The sequence below is a fragment of the Magallana gigas genome, chromosome 6 (assembly GCF_963853765.1).
Source record: "Magallana gigas chromosome 6, xbMagGiga1.1, whole genome shotgun sequence".
NCBI classification, from domain to species: Eukaryota; Metazoa; Mollusca; class Bivalvia; order Ostreida; family Ostreidae; genus Magallana; species Magallana gigas.
Genome location: NC_088858.1, coordinates 56,465,585 through 56,481,766, shown reverse-complemented (window position 1 = coordinate 56,481,766; position 16,182 = coordinate 56,465,585). Strand labels below are relative to the sequence as shown.

At 33.8% G+C, this 16,182-nt stretch overlaps 1 protein-coding gene across 1 annotated transcript; it reads left to right on the top strand.

Annotated features, from left to right (window-relative positions):
- The first annotated feature begins 2,262 nt into the window (after window positions 1–2,262).
- Window positions 2,263–10,923, top strand: LOC105335538 (discoidin, CUB and LCCL domain-containing protein 1). Its single transcript, XM_034469982.2, has 5 exons — window positions 2,263–2,553; window positions 4,264–4,427; window positions 5,087–5,233; window positions 9,771–9,909; window positions 10,390–10,923. The coding sequence occupies exons 1-5, from the start codon at window positions 2,487–2,489 to the stop codon at window positions 10,857–10,859; spliced, it is 987 nt and encodes a 328-aa protein (XP_034325873.2). The 5' UTR covers window positions 2,263–2,486; the 3' UTR covers window positions 10,860–10,923.
- The last annotated feature ends 5,259 nt before the right edge of the window (window positions 10,924–16,182 follow it).

Below are 16,182 nucleotides of genomic sequence, written 5' to 3'. Positions count from 1 at the left end.
TGTTATAAAAAATGTCATTTTTTATTTGTATGAGTTTTATTATCAATGTTGAAAGGTGTTATACAAAAATACAAAGTTTTAGATTACATATCACATAAAATTACACATGTACCTGTAGTAAATGTTTAATGAAATTTGTATGGCGTCCAGCGTACACGGCTAGCTGTATGCAAGGTATATATGTGTTGTTGTTATTTGTGAATAATGAATATAGTAAATACTCATTAATATTTAATAGTCTATATGGTTTTTTTTAAGAAATGTTTAATCACTCTGCACACATAGTTGATTGACATGAAAAAATATTATAATATAATATCTTTTTTTTATCTGTTAATTTTTTAATGTCGTTTTTCTAAAGTAATATCAAAAGTTAAGTAACAACACATGTTATGTTTTACGGTGCGATCGTTGAAACAGAGATATTATGCATTTCTTGCATCATTTTCAACAATGTGATATTTTCATAATTATCAATTAGAACTATTTTAAGGAGACCTTGGACTTTCAGTAGGATGTAGCGTTAAAACAAGATAAAAAGAAGCTGGTTTTACGTGAAATATACACAATCAGTTGTGTAGGCTTCAAATATAGACCTATATAGGAGTAGAGAAGATTATTGTTTAGGATTTAATCTGTGTTTACTATATGGTAATACTGGTCCTGCCCTTGGGGCTGAATCCCTGATCCAGGGGTCATTAATTTCAAAATTTAGATAGAGGGCTTCGTGAACATCAAAACCATGCAATAAGTTCACAATCATGTGTGGGATTAGAAGAAGATTTTTAAAGATCTAATACATTTTCACTATATGTGTAGGCATGTTGGCCCCGCCTTATGACCTGTACCCCTTGACCCAGGGGTCACGAATTTCACAATTAAAGAAGAAAATTTTATATTTACATTCACTGTATAAATCCCCTTTTGTTTGCATTGGAAATCTGCGACTTTCAATTTTCTATTAATACACTTTGCTAATTCATGCGCCATGGGCACAGATATATACAAATGTCTTCACCTGTTTTTATTCTTGTAAGATGAAATAAAACTTTTAATCCTACATAACCAATTTGATATATATATCTACTCCTTAATAAAAAAAATTTCTCCATAAAGTTTCTGGCACTATATTTTTTTGTCGCGGAAGCTAACAAAATAGCATGTTAATATGGCCGTTCCATGCATGTTTCATATCCCTGACTAAGATCGCAAAAATGGCTTTATAGCGGCGATACACAATATTTCATACAAATAGACATCAGTATGAAAATATAAATATAAGCATTGAATGCTTGAAATTAACTTGAAATAAAAGATACCACAGAGTCTGTGTCATCTATTTTTTATTTGGACATTTTACTGGAAAGGGACATTGATGATTATAAACAACAAAACTTGATAAACGTAATGACTTCTTTCTTTAACTTTTCTTACTTATGTAGCAATATACCTCCATCACCTGCATATGGAGTTGTTGTCTCTCAGTGAATTTGATTCGCAAGGACATGTTCTACGTATGAACAGTTTCTAAGAGGAGGCAAGCTACTGACAAACAAGTTGATAAAACTAAAACTATCAAGGTCTCGTTTGAAGTCATCTATGGTCGAAACAACGACCTTGTCAGCATATACAGTCTACCATATTCACATGCTGACTGCGTTTTTCATACTTACTGGTTGACCTTGATTACTAGTAACCATCTCATTGTCTACGGGTTTTCTTTTCGTTTTCCCGATTACAGCAGAAGATGTTCACTCCTCCATGGAACGTAATCCTACCTCTAATTTTTAGAGGTCTGTGTTTGCTTTGCTCCTGTTTGGTATTTCTTCCTTTGGACTTCGGATTTTATTAAACTGACATTGGCGATTTGCCAGCCTACAGCCAGGACTAAAAATCATCTTTTGGTCCAGAGTACGAATTACCTATTTATACTAATTCAACTCGTTACGCTTCATAAGTTATTATCAAAAATAGTGTCATTTTAGTTTTACATTTAGTTGTTTTTTTTTTACAGAACTATGTAGCAATGGTTCTGCTATGTCAGCTGCCCTACATAATGCTAGTAAAGGTCAACAAAAACTATACATGCCGGTACCCAGATCATGTTATTAATGCTATTATGAATGCCAAACAATCGATGCCATGTGCAACCACTTCGGCACCATCAAATGTTTTATCAAACAAAATCTTTATTCGATTGTGTATATATAAAGGTATTGTCTGGTTTATTAAACATATGGAGTTGACCTACAAGTGTATGGTTTGGATTGTTTCCCTACGCTTTTATCGTTGTTTAGATTGACGTTTCTGTTTTCCGGTGGGTCGATGGACCCTTCTCCTTTGGCTACCACCGAAGTCTGTTTCGGACTTGATGCATAGTTGACACAGGGGGCTAGAGAAAGACCAAGTCAGAATGATGTGGTGGTCCTTTACATTATAAAATATATACTTGTAGTTGAAGTCGGATGATGCTTTAATGTCTTGCGATGCAGCATTCCTTTGAGTTGTTCTTTTTCTGGATGGCAGTTGGAATATTTGTGACAGTTAATCAAGGTAACAAATGTTCATAAGTATGAACGTAATTTTTTCCCTTTAACAATATAAATGGCCAAACTTAACATCTAACATCGAGGTCGTTCTATGCTGATGAATTTTGATAGAAATACAGAAGGCGGCTGAATCTTACAAAGTCCATGAGAGTGTACTGGAATCGAAAAAATTACCCAACAAAGACGTGTTAACCAGAGTTTATATATAATGTAATTGTTCATAGTGGTCCTATGATTTAGTACGATGCTAAAACGTTACCAATTTGTTATCCATAAGTATCTATGTCCGTTCGACTCGTATACTATTGTTGAAACTGCTTTCATCTGTCGAAATCCCAAATTTTACAATATATCTTAAGATAGAATTCTGAAGTTTTCTTTGCTCGAGTCATTAACTTTTAAATTCACATTGATTTAAACAATGATATGGGGATCATTTTTTAAAAGTTTTATTGCATCTGACTTAGGAATAAAGCTTATTTCAAAATAATGATAGAAGGACATTTTTAATTGTAACCCTCCAAAGTTTGGTTATAGCATTGCGATTGGTGAGCCCTATCAATGCTGAGTTGCTTTGCTAAATGTTTCGTGTATTAGAAGCGGTTGTGTCATAAGAGTCTCTGGTTAATATACGTCATCGAGCTTGTTCCGGGGTGACAATTGATTCTATCCCTGTGGCTGGTAACCATGATCGTTAGACCATTTTTATGTACTGGACTTACTACAGTTTCTTCCGCTTTTCATAATTAATATAATCATGACAATGAGCACACGGCTGGTGCGACCGGTCGGCATTGGATGCTTCCTCCTCCTTGGCACCTAATCCTATTTCTATCATTTTGAGGCCCGTGTTTGCCCTGCTTTAAATTTGTATTTCGCTGAATATGGGTTTTGAAATAGTTGACAGTTTGTTGTCATCTTTCATCCATTATTTAGATAGATAGAAAAGAATTGGGAAAGAAGACATTTTCGTCGAAATTTTATAAACACTCACAAGTGACCTTGCAAAAAAATTACAAATTAATATTTTATATGGTTTTCATAAAATCGGGAAAAAAATCCTATTGGCTCCAGTTGTAATCTGTCAAAATGGAGGAGATACACTTATCTCATAGTTCAGAATAATTATCAGTCATGTTGAAGATCGGTTGTTGTAGGAGATCAGCTTGATTGTTAAACATGACGTTTGTTGTCGACGTCAAATCTTTCCTGTTTCGGATAATTCTGTTAAAAACCTTCTCTGAAAAATTTAATGTTACGATGCCGTAACACTTCACAAAATTGCTCGGAATTTAAAATTTAATCACAAAGAGGAAATGTTTTGAACAAAACAATTTAATTATTTTACATTTTTGAGTTGATAGGGATTGAATTCTGAAAGAACTTAACGAAGGTATGGTAAATTGAGTGTTTCAGAACTAAGACAATTTTGTCAGATTTACAATAATCTATCGAGGGTTTCAGATCTAAATCAGATAAAAACTACGAATAAAATAAATTTAGATTTATATATCTATGATCGGAATTATAGTCACTTGATTGTGCCAGATCTCATACGAGGAATTAATAACTGAATGTCTCAGAGTTGAAACGAAGAATATGGTATTGGGTGTTTCAGATCTTGCAGAAATACATACTCATTGAACCTTTAGCAGCTGTAGGCAACTGACTGTTATTTACAGATATGCTTTATCAATCCACCTGTCTGTTCTAGCGGGCCCTTGTAGTAGCAGCGTGTACCTGTTACCCTCGGTGTCGGACGCTGACTTCACCTCCTCCAGTATATTCGACAACGACTACGGACCAGACAGCGCCCGCCTGACTGCCAGCACGGGCTGGGCCCCTGACATCCTCGATGATAGCAATCCCTGGATACAGGTATCAAATACAAACACAAAGTCAAAACGATAAAGAAGTTAGATAGAGAAATGGACTGCCAGCACGGGCTGGCCCCTGACGACCTCGATAATAGAAATACCTGATGAAGCTTTTCGGTCAGTTTTCTCTTTTGATGCGTCAATTAAAAGAATATCAATTGACGTATCAAAAGAGAAAATTGACCAAAAAGCTTCAACAATGAGCGTAGCTTATTAGTGAAAAAGTTTCCGGGTCATTTTTTTTTTCATTTGATACGTCGATTAAAAATTATCAAATGCATTTCTTATCATTTGATAAAACAATATTAAAAAAAACCATCAAAAAGTGTAAATAATGTAATTAAAGCGGCGCCTAGGATACAAAATAATATCAGAAACAACATTCAGAATGGGCGCGCCTTCAGCTGATCTGCGTCACAGAACTGATTTTAACGAATTGAACCCAAAATGAAAGTTGTCGACTAAAACGACTGAATTGGAAACAAACGGAAATTACATGCAATGACATGATGCCTGAAAAAGAGCTTTCACCGGAATATTGAGCCAATGTAAACAGAAACATGGCACACGCCTTCTTGATCTTTCCATTATGGTCTACCTGAGTCTACTTTTTACATATATAGAAATGTCTAATTAATTGCTACGTTTGTAATTATGTAGGTGGACTTTGGAGAGTTGGTTAACATTGAGGGGGTTGTATCTGGAGGCTCCAATGACGCAATGTATGATGAGTGGGTGGAATCTTACAAGGTCAAATACAAAGGCACGGGGTCCAAATGGAAAACCGTCCAGTACTTGTCTACTAACGTAAGCTGTCACATTTGAATCGCGACTTCACTGGCAATTCCGGCAGAGCTCTGAAAGACGCTTCGAATGCATTCATAATTCCGGATGTTAGAAGTTTAAATAAATGGAGTCGCTTCCAAACAATTTAAGTATCCACTTTACAATCTTGTGCACGTATGTAATTTTATCTTACATATAAACAGAGTTCAATGTGTTGTATTAAATTTATCGAGTTTTACAAAATGGGGGTTATCTTGGACACTGCTGGAAACGCCCGAAAAGTTGCGATTGCTAATTCATGTACAACCTAACAATTTTCGTAGATTTTTCGATCTTGAGGTCACGATCTAGTAAATAAAAGGTGCCTACAGGTTTATGAAATTTAAGATATAAATTCTTTTAATTATGCTTCATAACAATATCTTTGTTTCATAGAGAGTACCGGGACTTAAAGTTTTTGTAGACACAAGAAAAATCATGTTTTAAACAACCATTTTCTATGAAATATGAAGGATAAAAGTAACAAATCTCGACGTTTCGTCCGTTTTTGACTAATAAATTATATCTTAAATGCTTACAGTTTCTCCAAAAATGGCATTTAGCAGCAAGCTTTTGACTTCCGTTTAAAATGAATATAGGTACCTGGATTACCTTTACCGTTATTAAATATAGAATATCAAAATATTGTTTAATTTACTACATAATTCCTTTTAAGCTGTAAAATACGGAAAAAGATTAATCAAATCAATTATGACGTCATAATGGTTTTAGCACCAAATAGACGACCTAGAATCATTAACTAGATCTTGACCTTAACCCAGGACCTTAAGGACGTTGTTTACACAGGGGTTGAGTTCTCAAATCCGGATCGTTAAAAAGTTTAATAACATGAGTTAAATTTGTTCTAGACATAAAATCTATTTAAGAAATGAATTATTTTTTGACATAACATTCGATATTTTTACTATATTAAGGAATTCAGTTCAAAGAAAGTTTGACTTTTACCAAAACAGAGGAAATTCGGACAAACATTTTCAGATTTTGTTTTCCACTGAAAGATTATTGGTAGTACTATGATATATAAATTTACGATTTTATTTGTTAGTCAACATGATTTTGCATTTTTTTTCTGTTGGTTCTATCTCACTTTTTCATTAAGATAATCGTATGGCACACACCACAACAATATTGACAAATGCTTAAAAATGATAAAAGACACCATATCTCAAAATTTTGATCATTGACCTCATATGAATTTTATGCCAGCAGAAAAAGGTCAATATACTTAGTTTTTAACTATAGTTGTTTAAGCATTGTCAACATTTAGTTTTTTGTTATATTGAATCAGAAATGAGTAGGAAATTGAAAACTGATAGAGGAAATTCGGACTTGAATATCTATAAAATTTGTGAATGAAACCTTAATGTTTTGTATCTATTTAATGTCACTGCCATTCATAAACTGTATTTCATTTGTTAAAGAGTTTAGCATTTTATATTATTTTCACAATTAAGAAAATCTCAATCATAGTGTAAAATGATTCGGGATTTCTCTAAATTTTCAAAAATATTCAATGGCCATTAACTCAAAAAGTAGGTCATTGACCTACTATTATGAAAGTGATGAATGAAACTACCATGTAAGGTCTATAGCACACAGTAGTTTGTTTTTCGTTATCATCAGTGAAATTTTTTTCATTCTGAGTAAAAGTCATCCTTAACATGGGTTATTTTTTCTCGAGGAAATAGGAAGAAGATAGTGCTCATGTAACTATGTGATCTAATTATTCAGTGAATTTTAAAATTGCTAAAATTGGTTTGCATGCATGGGACACATGGTCCTGACTTTTGAGAATTTTTAGAAAATTTAGAATAAGACAAGTACAACTTACATACACCAATTAATAGAACAGCAAAGGACAATCTCAAAATGTTTGGAAAAATTGCCCTTTTTCACATGTTCACGGGTACAGCACCACCCTCCAGACCTGAGCAACGACCATAAACTACCGTGGGATTTGTATGTTAATGTCTACCCATGCATAATCACCATTTAATTGGGGGGGGGGGGTGTCAATCACCTTCCTTTCGAGTGTCATTTCCATGTACTGAACCCACCCTGTTTTAAGGCACAAATCCGGTAGTGAATTTGTTTTTGCCACAGTTTCGAATTCCATTCCATATCAAAGTGTCATATATCAAAGAAATGGACATGACCTCTTCTAATCATAGAATGACGTCATTAAGGTCCTTGATAGAGGATCACAGGTCACACTGCTCAGCACGAAGGTCAATATTCGGCACTGTCAGCTGGTAATCAGCCAATGAGATAACGAGGACCCTAACATGTAGACAAGCTAGAGAACTTTAATTGTTAGATAATCAATCATGTATCAAATTTTGTTACCAAACATAAATTGTGATAAGATTTTTACATTAGTAACATATATCGCTGTATTGACGTAAGTCTAGATCCTTTTCTACATGTATGGATTGCTCATCTGTAAACATTGGGCAATGACTTACTCTTTAAATCGTTCAATAAAACAAATACCTAAGAGTACGTGTAAACACCTGCTTTGTCGGGGAGTTCTAGGGTACTAAGTATTAAGTGTAGTTGACGGAAATGTCACATCAGCACCTCCGATGTTCGCTTTATATATCGGACAGACGTGCGAAACTTTATTGACGTCACTTCCTCACTTGAATTCATCACTGTCTTCCTAACCACAGTCTACAAGAAATAGCGTCTTTTAAAATGAAAAAAAAATTCGTTTGATGATTATACTCAAAGCAGATGTTAGATTCCCCTTTCTAATAAATAATCAAAGGCCGGAACGGTCACAAAGGCGTCGAGCTGACATTTATAGTTGTTTTCAGCTGAGAAAAACCTCATGTTCAGATGAGACTGTAATAGACTCATCTTCTATGTAAACTTTCATTTAGAAAACTTAAATTTCTCTCTCTCTCTGTTAGTGTGTAGGTTATAATTAATTTTTTTTCTTTTTTTACAGGTACCTTTGTATGCCCAAAAGGGCCCAGAATTTGGAAATAAAATTATCATATCTTATCTTATCTTTTCTTTTATATAGCATGATATCAATAATTTGAATTTCTGTACTGTACTAATAGTCGTATATCAAATAATATTAGAATAAAAAAGGAAATGAATTACGTTTTGTGCTGTTTCAAAAACAATAATCAGTATATTTCGTTATAAAATAGGTAGTGATGCGTTTATAATACAATAACTCATCATGGTTATAAAAAATCGAAGAAATTTCAAAGTTCCAAAAAAAATCATTTTTTTCTGCTTTACAAAGTCTTTGCACAATTTTTACAGGCTCATAATTTGAATACATTAACAGTGTGTCCCTAATTATAATAATAAAACATACTTTTATTTATTTTAATTCCGATTACCTATGCTATGGTTGTTTACAAACAAATCCACAACACGTGCTTTCTAAAATGCTCGACCAACCCAACTGCATTATCGTGTTTATTATGCAACAAAATCTCTAGATAAGTTTATCGCTTACAATTATTTTGGAGACCATGCCCGATAACAAATAAATTTACATATCAATTTTATTTATATCGGACACGGTCTCCAATCAAAATGTAAGCGATAAACTTTAATAATATTTTTGTGAATGTTTACATTGCACCTTATTGTATTCATCCGCCATTTCTTGATTAAGCAAATTTATACTAATGCAATGAGTTGTCAATAACCAGTGAGGCAAAGTTGGATTTTTTTTACACAATTTAGTTGAATAAAAGGAATACAAATCTTGTAATATGTTTAATACTTCAAGGAACTTATTTTTTATGCGCATTAAAAAGGCGGTGCAGAGCATGAATTTTTGGACGATTGCCAATCCAGACGATCGCTAGAAGGCTGCCGAGCATTAGCTTGACGCCTTAAAAATATGAATACGTACCCTAATAAGTATTAAATTTTAAAACCCTTACAACCATAGATGCGTATTTGTTTATACTGTCAGTTAAATGTCCTTAATTCCTTTTCCTATGTGCTAACAGCTCACAAACAAATACAACGGATATTTGTTATACATATGAATTGTCAATGACTTTTCTCTAATTCAATTGTAGGAGTTTGCAGCTACTGTGGTTTCATCAATATTCGTTGAATACCAATTTTCATGGATTTCGTTGTTAAGTTTATCCTCGAAATTAAATGTGCATTGAAGTGCAATATCCATTAAAATTTTGTATTGATAGGGTCATTGGCCTTGAATTTACGTATCCTTGAAAGTGATTTTCACTTTATCCACGAAAATTGATACCCTTGAATATTAATGAAACCACAGTATATAGCACTGATACAGAAACACACAAAGTACACGGTCACTTGTAAGACATATACTCTGTCTAAATCCAATTTTAGGGGGACCACAGCTAACACAGAAAAACACACAGCAGTGACGTGAATTTGTTTCCATTTATTTCTCTGAGTTCATAGCTGACACAGCCATGGACATACACTTGTTGCATATGTAGCTTGTCTATAAACTGTCTCATTTATATTACAGGTGTTCCCAGCTAACACTGACAGAACTACCCTGATCAGGAATGATCTACCCTCACCCATAACAACCCTCTCCCTCAGGATATACCCCCAGGATTGCCATAAATACTGTACCATACGCTTTGACGTCATCGGATGCAAAGGTATGATCTAATGACATTATCCTGCAACATGAACGTTCTTTAATTATTGCAAGAAATATCTTTTGTAGAAATTGTTGTTTTTGATCAGCTTTCATTATATTTGTTGATATATACCCGACCTTGAGAAAACGTCACAACGCCAAAGTTTTAATGAAGATAACACTTCTAAATGCTTGGAAAGGCAGCTACATGTGGATCTCATTTATTCTCTTCATAAAGTATCGTAAATCTCTTTAACGGTATACTGTTAGCTTTAAAAGGAATGTCTTATGTGAAGAATGCGTTTGTCATAGATTTTTCATAATTTCCAAATCTGAATCTAATACTTTTTTAAATTTCGAAAACATTTTAATGTGCACATGTCTCAAAAACGACGGTTCACAGCAATAACAGTATAATTAGATATTCAAGAGAGACTGGTATTACCAGTATATCAAAATGTCTCCCGTTACCGGATAACAGACAGAGAATTTTTTGTAGATACACCAACAACGACGACAACAACAACAACGATGACGACAATCTCTCCAACAACCAAAGCAACAACTCCAAAAACAACGACAACTTCTCCAACGACCACAACAAGCCAGCAGACGACCACAACCAGCCAGCAGACGACCACAACAAGCCTGCAGACGACAGCGCCCTACAACACCTCGACACTCTGCTCCTGTACCTGCACCGACAATTCCTATCTGACTTCAGATGATCTGAATGTTAAGATATCCAATATAGTTCAAAACTTGACGGTCACCAAGAGATCAACATCGACCTTCTTACGTACCAAAAACTGTGCGCAGGACAGTAGACCGGAAGTAGTGTACGTAGGGTATGTCGGGATAGGTCTTCTAGTTTTCGTTGCCAGTCTAATAGCTCTACCCGACCTGCTGTCATTATATCTGTTTATGTACAGTTTGTGGGAAAAGGGAAAGGGTGTTTCGAGTGATTGACAGACATTGACACTGGCGGATTTAAAGGAAGACGGGGCCCGCCCCAACCCAACCTCTTTGTGATCAGAAATCAAAGTACTGAAAGTACTGTTAGACGGTGGCGCCGTTTGAAAGTGGCATATTACATGTATGTAAATTATTGTTGTCGAAAATCCACAGCCAGCGTCTCATACATGTACTAGCACAACTGGTCGTGAGTTACTTACATGGTTAATTCTGTGGAAATCGTAGGTGTGTTCACATTCCAGTCTTTACAAATGTTGTGTCTCTTTATCGTCATCTTTTGGGGAAAATCCATAGATTTATCACAGTAGCATTTGTAGTATAGAAGTTTGTATCTATTTGTTTGTATCTATATGTTTGTATCTATATCAGTTGATATTAAAACTCCGTTTTCGGTAATACATGTATAACACAAATGTATTTTGATTGCCCCAGAATGACTCATTAAATATGTGGGTTGCCACCACATACTGAATGAATAAATCAAATCCAAAGCGATTTCATCACAGTACGCCAAACTATTTGATTGTATAAATAAGGGGAATTTTGGTTTTTTCCCTTTTGACCTTGGGTTGGCCCTGCAAAGGGGAACAACTTTTGAAAAGTGTGGATTGGACTTTTGTGCTTTAAAGATATTGTAAATTTCTCAAAGGAAAGAGAACAAATAAAGCTGTATGATGTATGATAAAATACTTATCAGGTTTTTACTAACTATTTGGGCATACATGTAGTATGTTTATTGTCCCTCTCGACAGCATTTTCCCTCAATTTCTTCACGGGGAAAAAGTTGCATCATCACACTTGCTTGTGGACCATCACACTTGCTTTTGTCCTCATAGTTAGTTATACATTTAGGTGTACAGAAAACGGAATGGTTTGCAAGAACCTGTTTGATAAAACTGGTATTGCTTTTGGAATGCACGTCATCATGAAACAGAAGAGTCAATATTTTATCTTCGACTGTAGTGGATTATTTACATTTGCTCACAACGAAAGTGAATAAATATTTAAAAAAAAAATATCATACAATATTCAGTCGCGGCAGTTTCATTTATCAACGTTTTAAAGTACAATTGTCTAATTGTATTTAGCTATAGATTTATTCAAATCATTTGAATGAATTTGGGAAAGTCACATGTATATTTTATCGCTTCTCAGTACACTTTAACACGCATAATTTACTTGCAACATTAAAGTTTTCTAGTAAACTTACAAGAAATATATATTAATTATTCAATATTAGTTTTTAAAAACACCAAACAAACAAAATCCAAGTTAAACGCATGTTTTTCTGACCGTACAGCTGTGTATATAATTTTCATTTTATTCTTTGCATGTACTATATAGTCTATACAATAGATCTACGGTCCGCAAATCCCGGCAATATTTCCGGAAAGCTATAGTTCTGTAGCTCAGCAGAATACTACAGTCATCTATGAAGCACATTTTTTACCTTCATGTTTCATTATTTATCGCAAATATAGCATGGATGTATACGCTACGGCCGATGTAGTATTTCGTTGAGTGATGACACTTATTTCGATTGCGAGTCGCAACAAACTGGCGCATTTATATAGGCCCGCCTATTTGTAAATGGAAACAAATGTCGAAGAAAGCTCATAATAGAGTTGTACTCGCGAGTTAAAAATTATTTGAGAACAAAAGGGGCGATATTTACATATATGTGTAAATAATGTTATCTGTTTGCGAAAAAATCCCCCAAAACCAAAGAAAAGGTTCTCTAGTAGCAGAGACGGGTGCATATGGATTAAAGTCACAGATTGTACTTCGCTCATCAAATTGCGTTATTTCAGTTAAGTGTGAAAAATTCGTAGGAAACTGTTAAGTTAAGTGAACAAAATTATTATATCTTACATTACCGTTCACAATGTACCATAAATGTATATGGACTATTGCATGAGTTGAACCGATTGTTTTTTCTCACAAAAAAAGCTAGCGTTTGCTGCAAATTAGAGATACACGAGCTGATACGCCGTGAAATCCATAAGACGTTTTACAGCATGTCTTTAATCCCTTATTTGCTTACAAAAAATCTGAACTGAAAATCTTTGAAACATCGTAAAATGTTGTTTGTTTATACATGTACATGTAAAATGGCGACTTGATTTGCACGTGAATTTTACAATCCGAGGTCTATCGATTACACCCCTGCGAATGTTATTGTCATTCAAATTTTAGACCACGTGGTTTTATTTGACCCTTTCAGTTTCGCAGTAAAAATCGTACCTTGTGTATAAAGTCTATTTCACAGTCCATGTATCTAGGTTCTTAATATAGTAGTCAAATATAAAATCTAGAGATTTATTGGTTTTAAACTTTATCTTCATCAATTGGTGAATAAAATGTGTTCTAGAAAGAAATGTGACTATACAAAAATTAGTTATTGTCTGCTGTTTCAACAACTAACATGCTTAAAAGAGATCCCTCCTGAGGATTAATTTTCGATCCGCGCCTGACCTAGTAATAACATCAATAGTGAAACAGACTTTACCATTTTATGCAGAATGTACCTTGAAAATGGCTCGATATACTAAGTTTTAATGCAAAACAGACACCCATTATTTTTTTTAAAACATGGTATTGCACACCACAAGCATCAAACATGGCTATGAATTTATTAAGCAACCCAATGGTTATATTTTCAACCACTCTACACGTGTTTGCACACGAACGATAACTCTGTTCTGAATATTATCGTTTAATATAAATAACTGCTAGATGGTAAAATAAGACATACATCTTGAAAGCTTTTCCCGTTTTAACATAAATCACAGTAGGATATGATATGAAAAACGACCAGTACTTACGTATTTTGAGAATATTATCCGAACACTTATACTTCCGCTCGAAATTTCACAGGAAGTGAACAAATATTGGTGAAGTCTCGTGAACTTTCATTCGAGCACCTCTGGATTTATTACTTACTTAGCAACGATAAAGAAAACATTCCGAACACATTCGCAGGGGTGGATTAGCGTGTTTGAGAGAAAGTCAGCAGCAAGTAAAGCGTCAGCATCAGTAGTAAATATTGTCTGATGAATATTGAGGTGCCTGTAATAATATTAATGTTCCTACAGACTGAGTGGGTTACAAAATTAGGTAAATCACAGGATAGTCCTAAATTAAACACATTTGTATCGTAAATTTCAAGTTTTTTGTTTGTTAAAAGAACACATGAACACTTGTAGAAGAAAGTGTGCCATTGATCGGTTGAAGTTCAATAAAATGTAATTAATCTAATATTCATTATCAGTATATGTTGTGAATTCTTTAGAATAAGCTACAAAAAAATTAATATTCTTCCTCAACTAAAATTAATGCGTTGAAAATGAATGAATTTAACGATGAAGCATACTTGCTGAAATATGAAATGGCAAACCTTTTTAAATTGTGTGTGATTGTTTACATCAAAAAAAAAAAAACAAGAAGCGATTATTGTGAGATCTCTTAGCCAATTATCGCAGTGATATAGTTTATGCAGTCCTGATACAGAGTTTAACGTCACAACTGGCAGTTTGTGCATAAATTATCGATACCGCGTAAGCAGACAGGGTAACGGCTCATTTAAGAGCATGTCTACAAGAAAACCATGCAAATATGGAAAAAAGCTGCGGCAGCAAGTCTCAAGAATGAACAGAATTTTATCATAGATTTAAAGGATACCCATCTAGAGTCAGATATATGATGTTTGTTTTTGCACTGGATGTTTCTATTTATAGTAACGGCCAGTGTTGCATTCTGGTTAATTAGCCTCTAAAATCTAAAAAAGTTAAGAGAAAAATTGTCAAATTCAGTAATTAATTACAAAATGTATAAACAATGTTTGAAAAAAATAAGACTATATTCTAAAAGAGGAAGTTCAAACCTTTAATCGTTGCATATTTTTTTTTCATATATCTATTTACACCATGAAGTCCCAAGGGTGTAAATGTTGGCAGGATGCCAAGAAATGATAATTATACATTTTTGTCAATTTTTCAGAAAGAATTTCTCAGAAAATGGCATATTATTTTTTGAAATTTTGTGTTAATAAGAAACTGTTTGATGTAATGTTACAAATATATAAAATCCATCTTTGGACTCTCAAGGACTAAAAAGTAATAAATTAACAAAAACATCCCATTTTCTAATAAAATAAAATTTTTTTGGTTTTTGAAATTTTATTTTACAAGTGATTTTAATCCACTGAAGTCAATATTCGTAATTAAACATGAAAAAACCACCCTATTTTGCTTTTAATTAAAAAAAATTAGTGGATATCATTGTTTCTCATACAATTCTTTTTCATTACATTTGCATTTCATTACTACTGTTAGAATTGTCTCCCCTGTTGCGCTCTTCTGTAGAGAAGGTAAACTAGTCAGAATGTTGACAAAGCTATGCAAGTTCAAGTTCAGGCTACATGTGTAAGTATTGAGAAATGCTGTGAGTGTTGTTAATATATGTTATGATATTGAATGATTTTAATTGCACAAAAATTGCCCCATCTTGTTAGTGTTATTCACTTAATCACATACATATTGAAGTTTGATGGAGACTTGTATCTCGTCTATAAACTGCTATTTTCTGTCCCAATATAATTAAGCAGCAAATTTGGACGAATTTTAATCAAAATATACAAACTTGTGATAGAAGTACAATTAAAATAGATGAAGGGGAAATTTTCCAAGATAATCTCATTCACAGATTATCATATTTTACTCAAAAAAATCCACAAAAACGAGAACTGATTTCTGACAAAGATTTAATTTATAATGGGGTATGACCTGAGCGTATCCTGGTCACGTTAAGATTATTCTTTCTATGTTGAAATAATTCGGAATTCACAAGGAATGCCTCGTGCAATTTTTCATCGTTATCATCGGAGTCTGTTGCAATAGACATCACATTTCTATACGTGTACATTTCACTGGCCATCTATAAATTACCCTTTAGATGTTAAGGTTAGACTTCATGGAATCTTGAAATGACGGGGAGGGGGCCAGGGTTTTTTAAGTTCTTGAGAATGTAACACAATAAGTACATCTGAAATTAATAGAGAGGTCTACTCCCTACCTCTCTATTAGCAATTGATCTCCTCTTGGAAAAAATTAAAGTTTGTATCTTTTCTTAAAATTAAAATATAGGTGTAAAGGAAAAAATGAGGTGTTAGGTTACCCTTTCCCCCGGGGATCTCAACCTGCGAAAACCACAGATGAATACAAACATAAACTACCGGTATAAAAAAGTTATCCCAAATATTAAAATAGACATCATAACTTGTTTTTGTGGGATTGTTATTTGGGATGTTATTTAATTA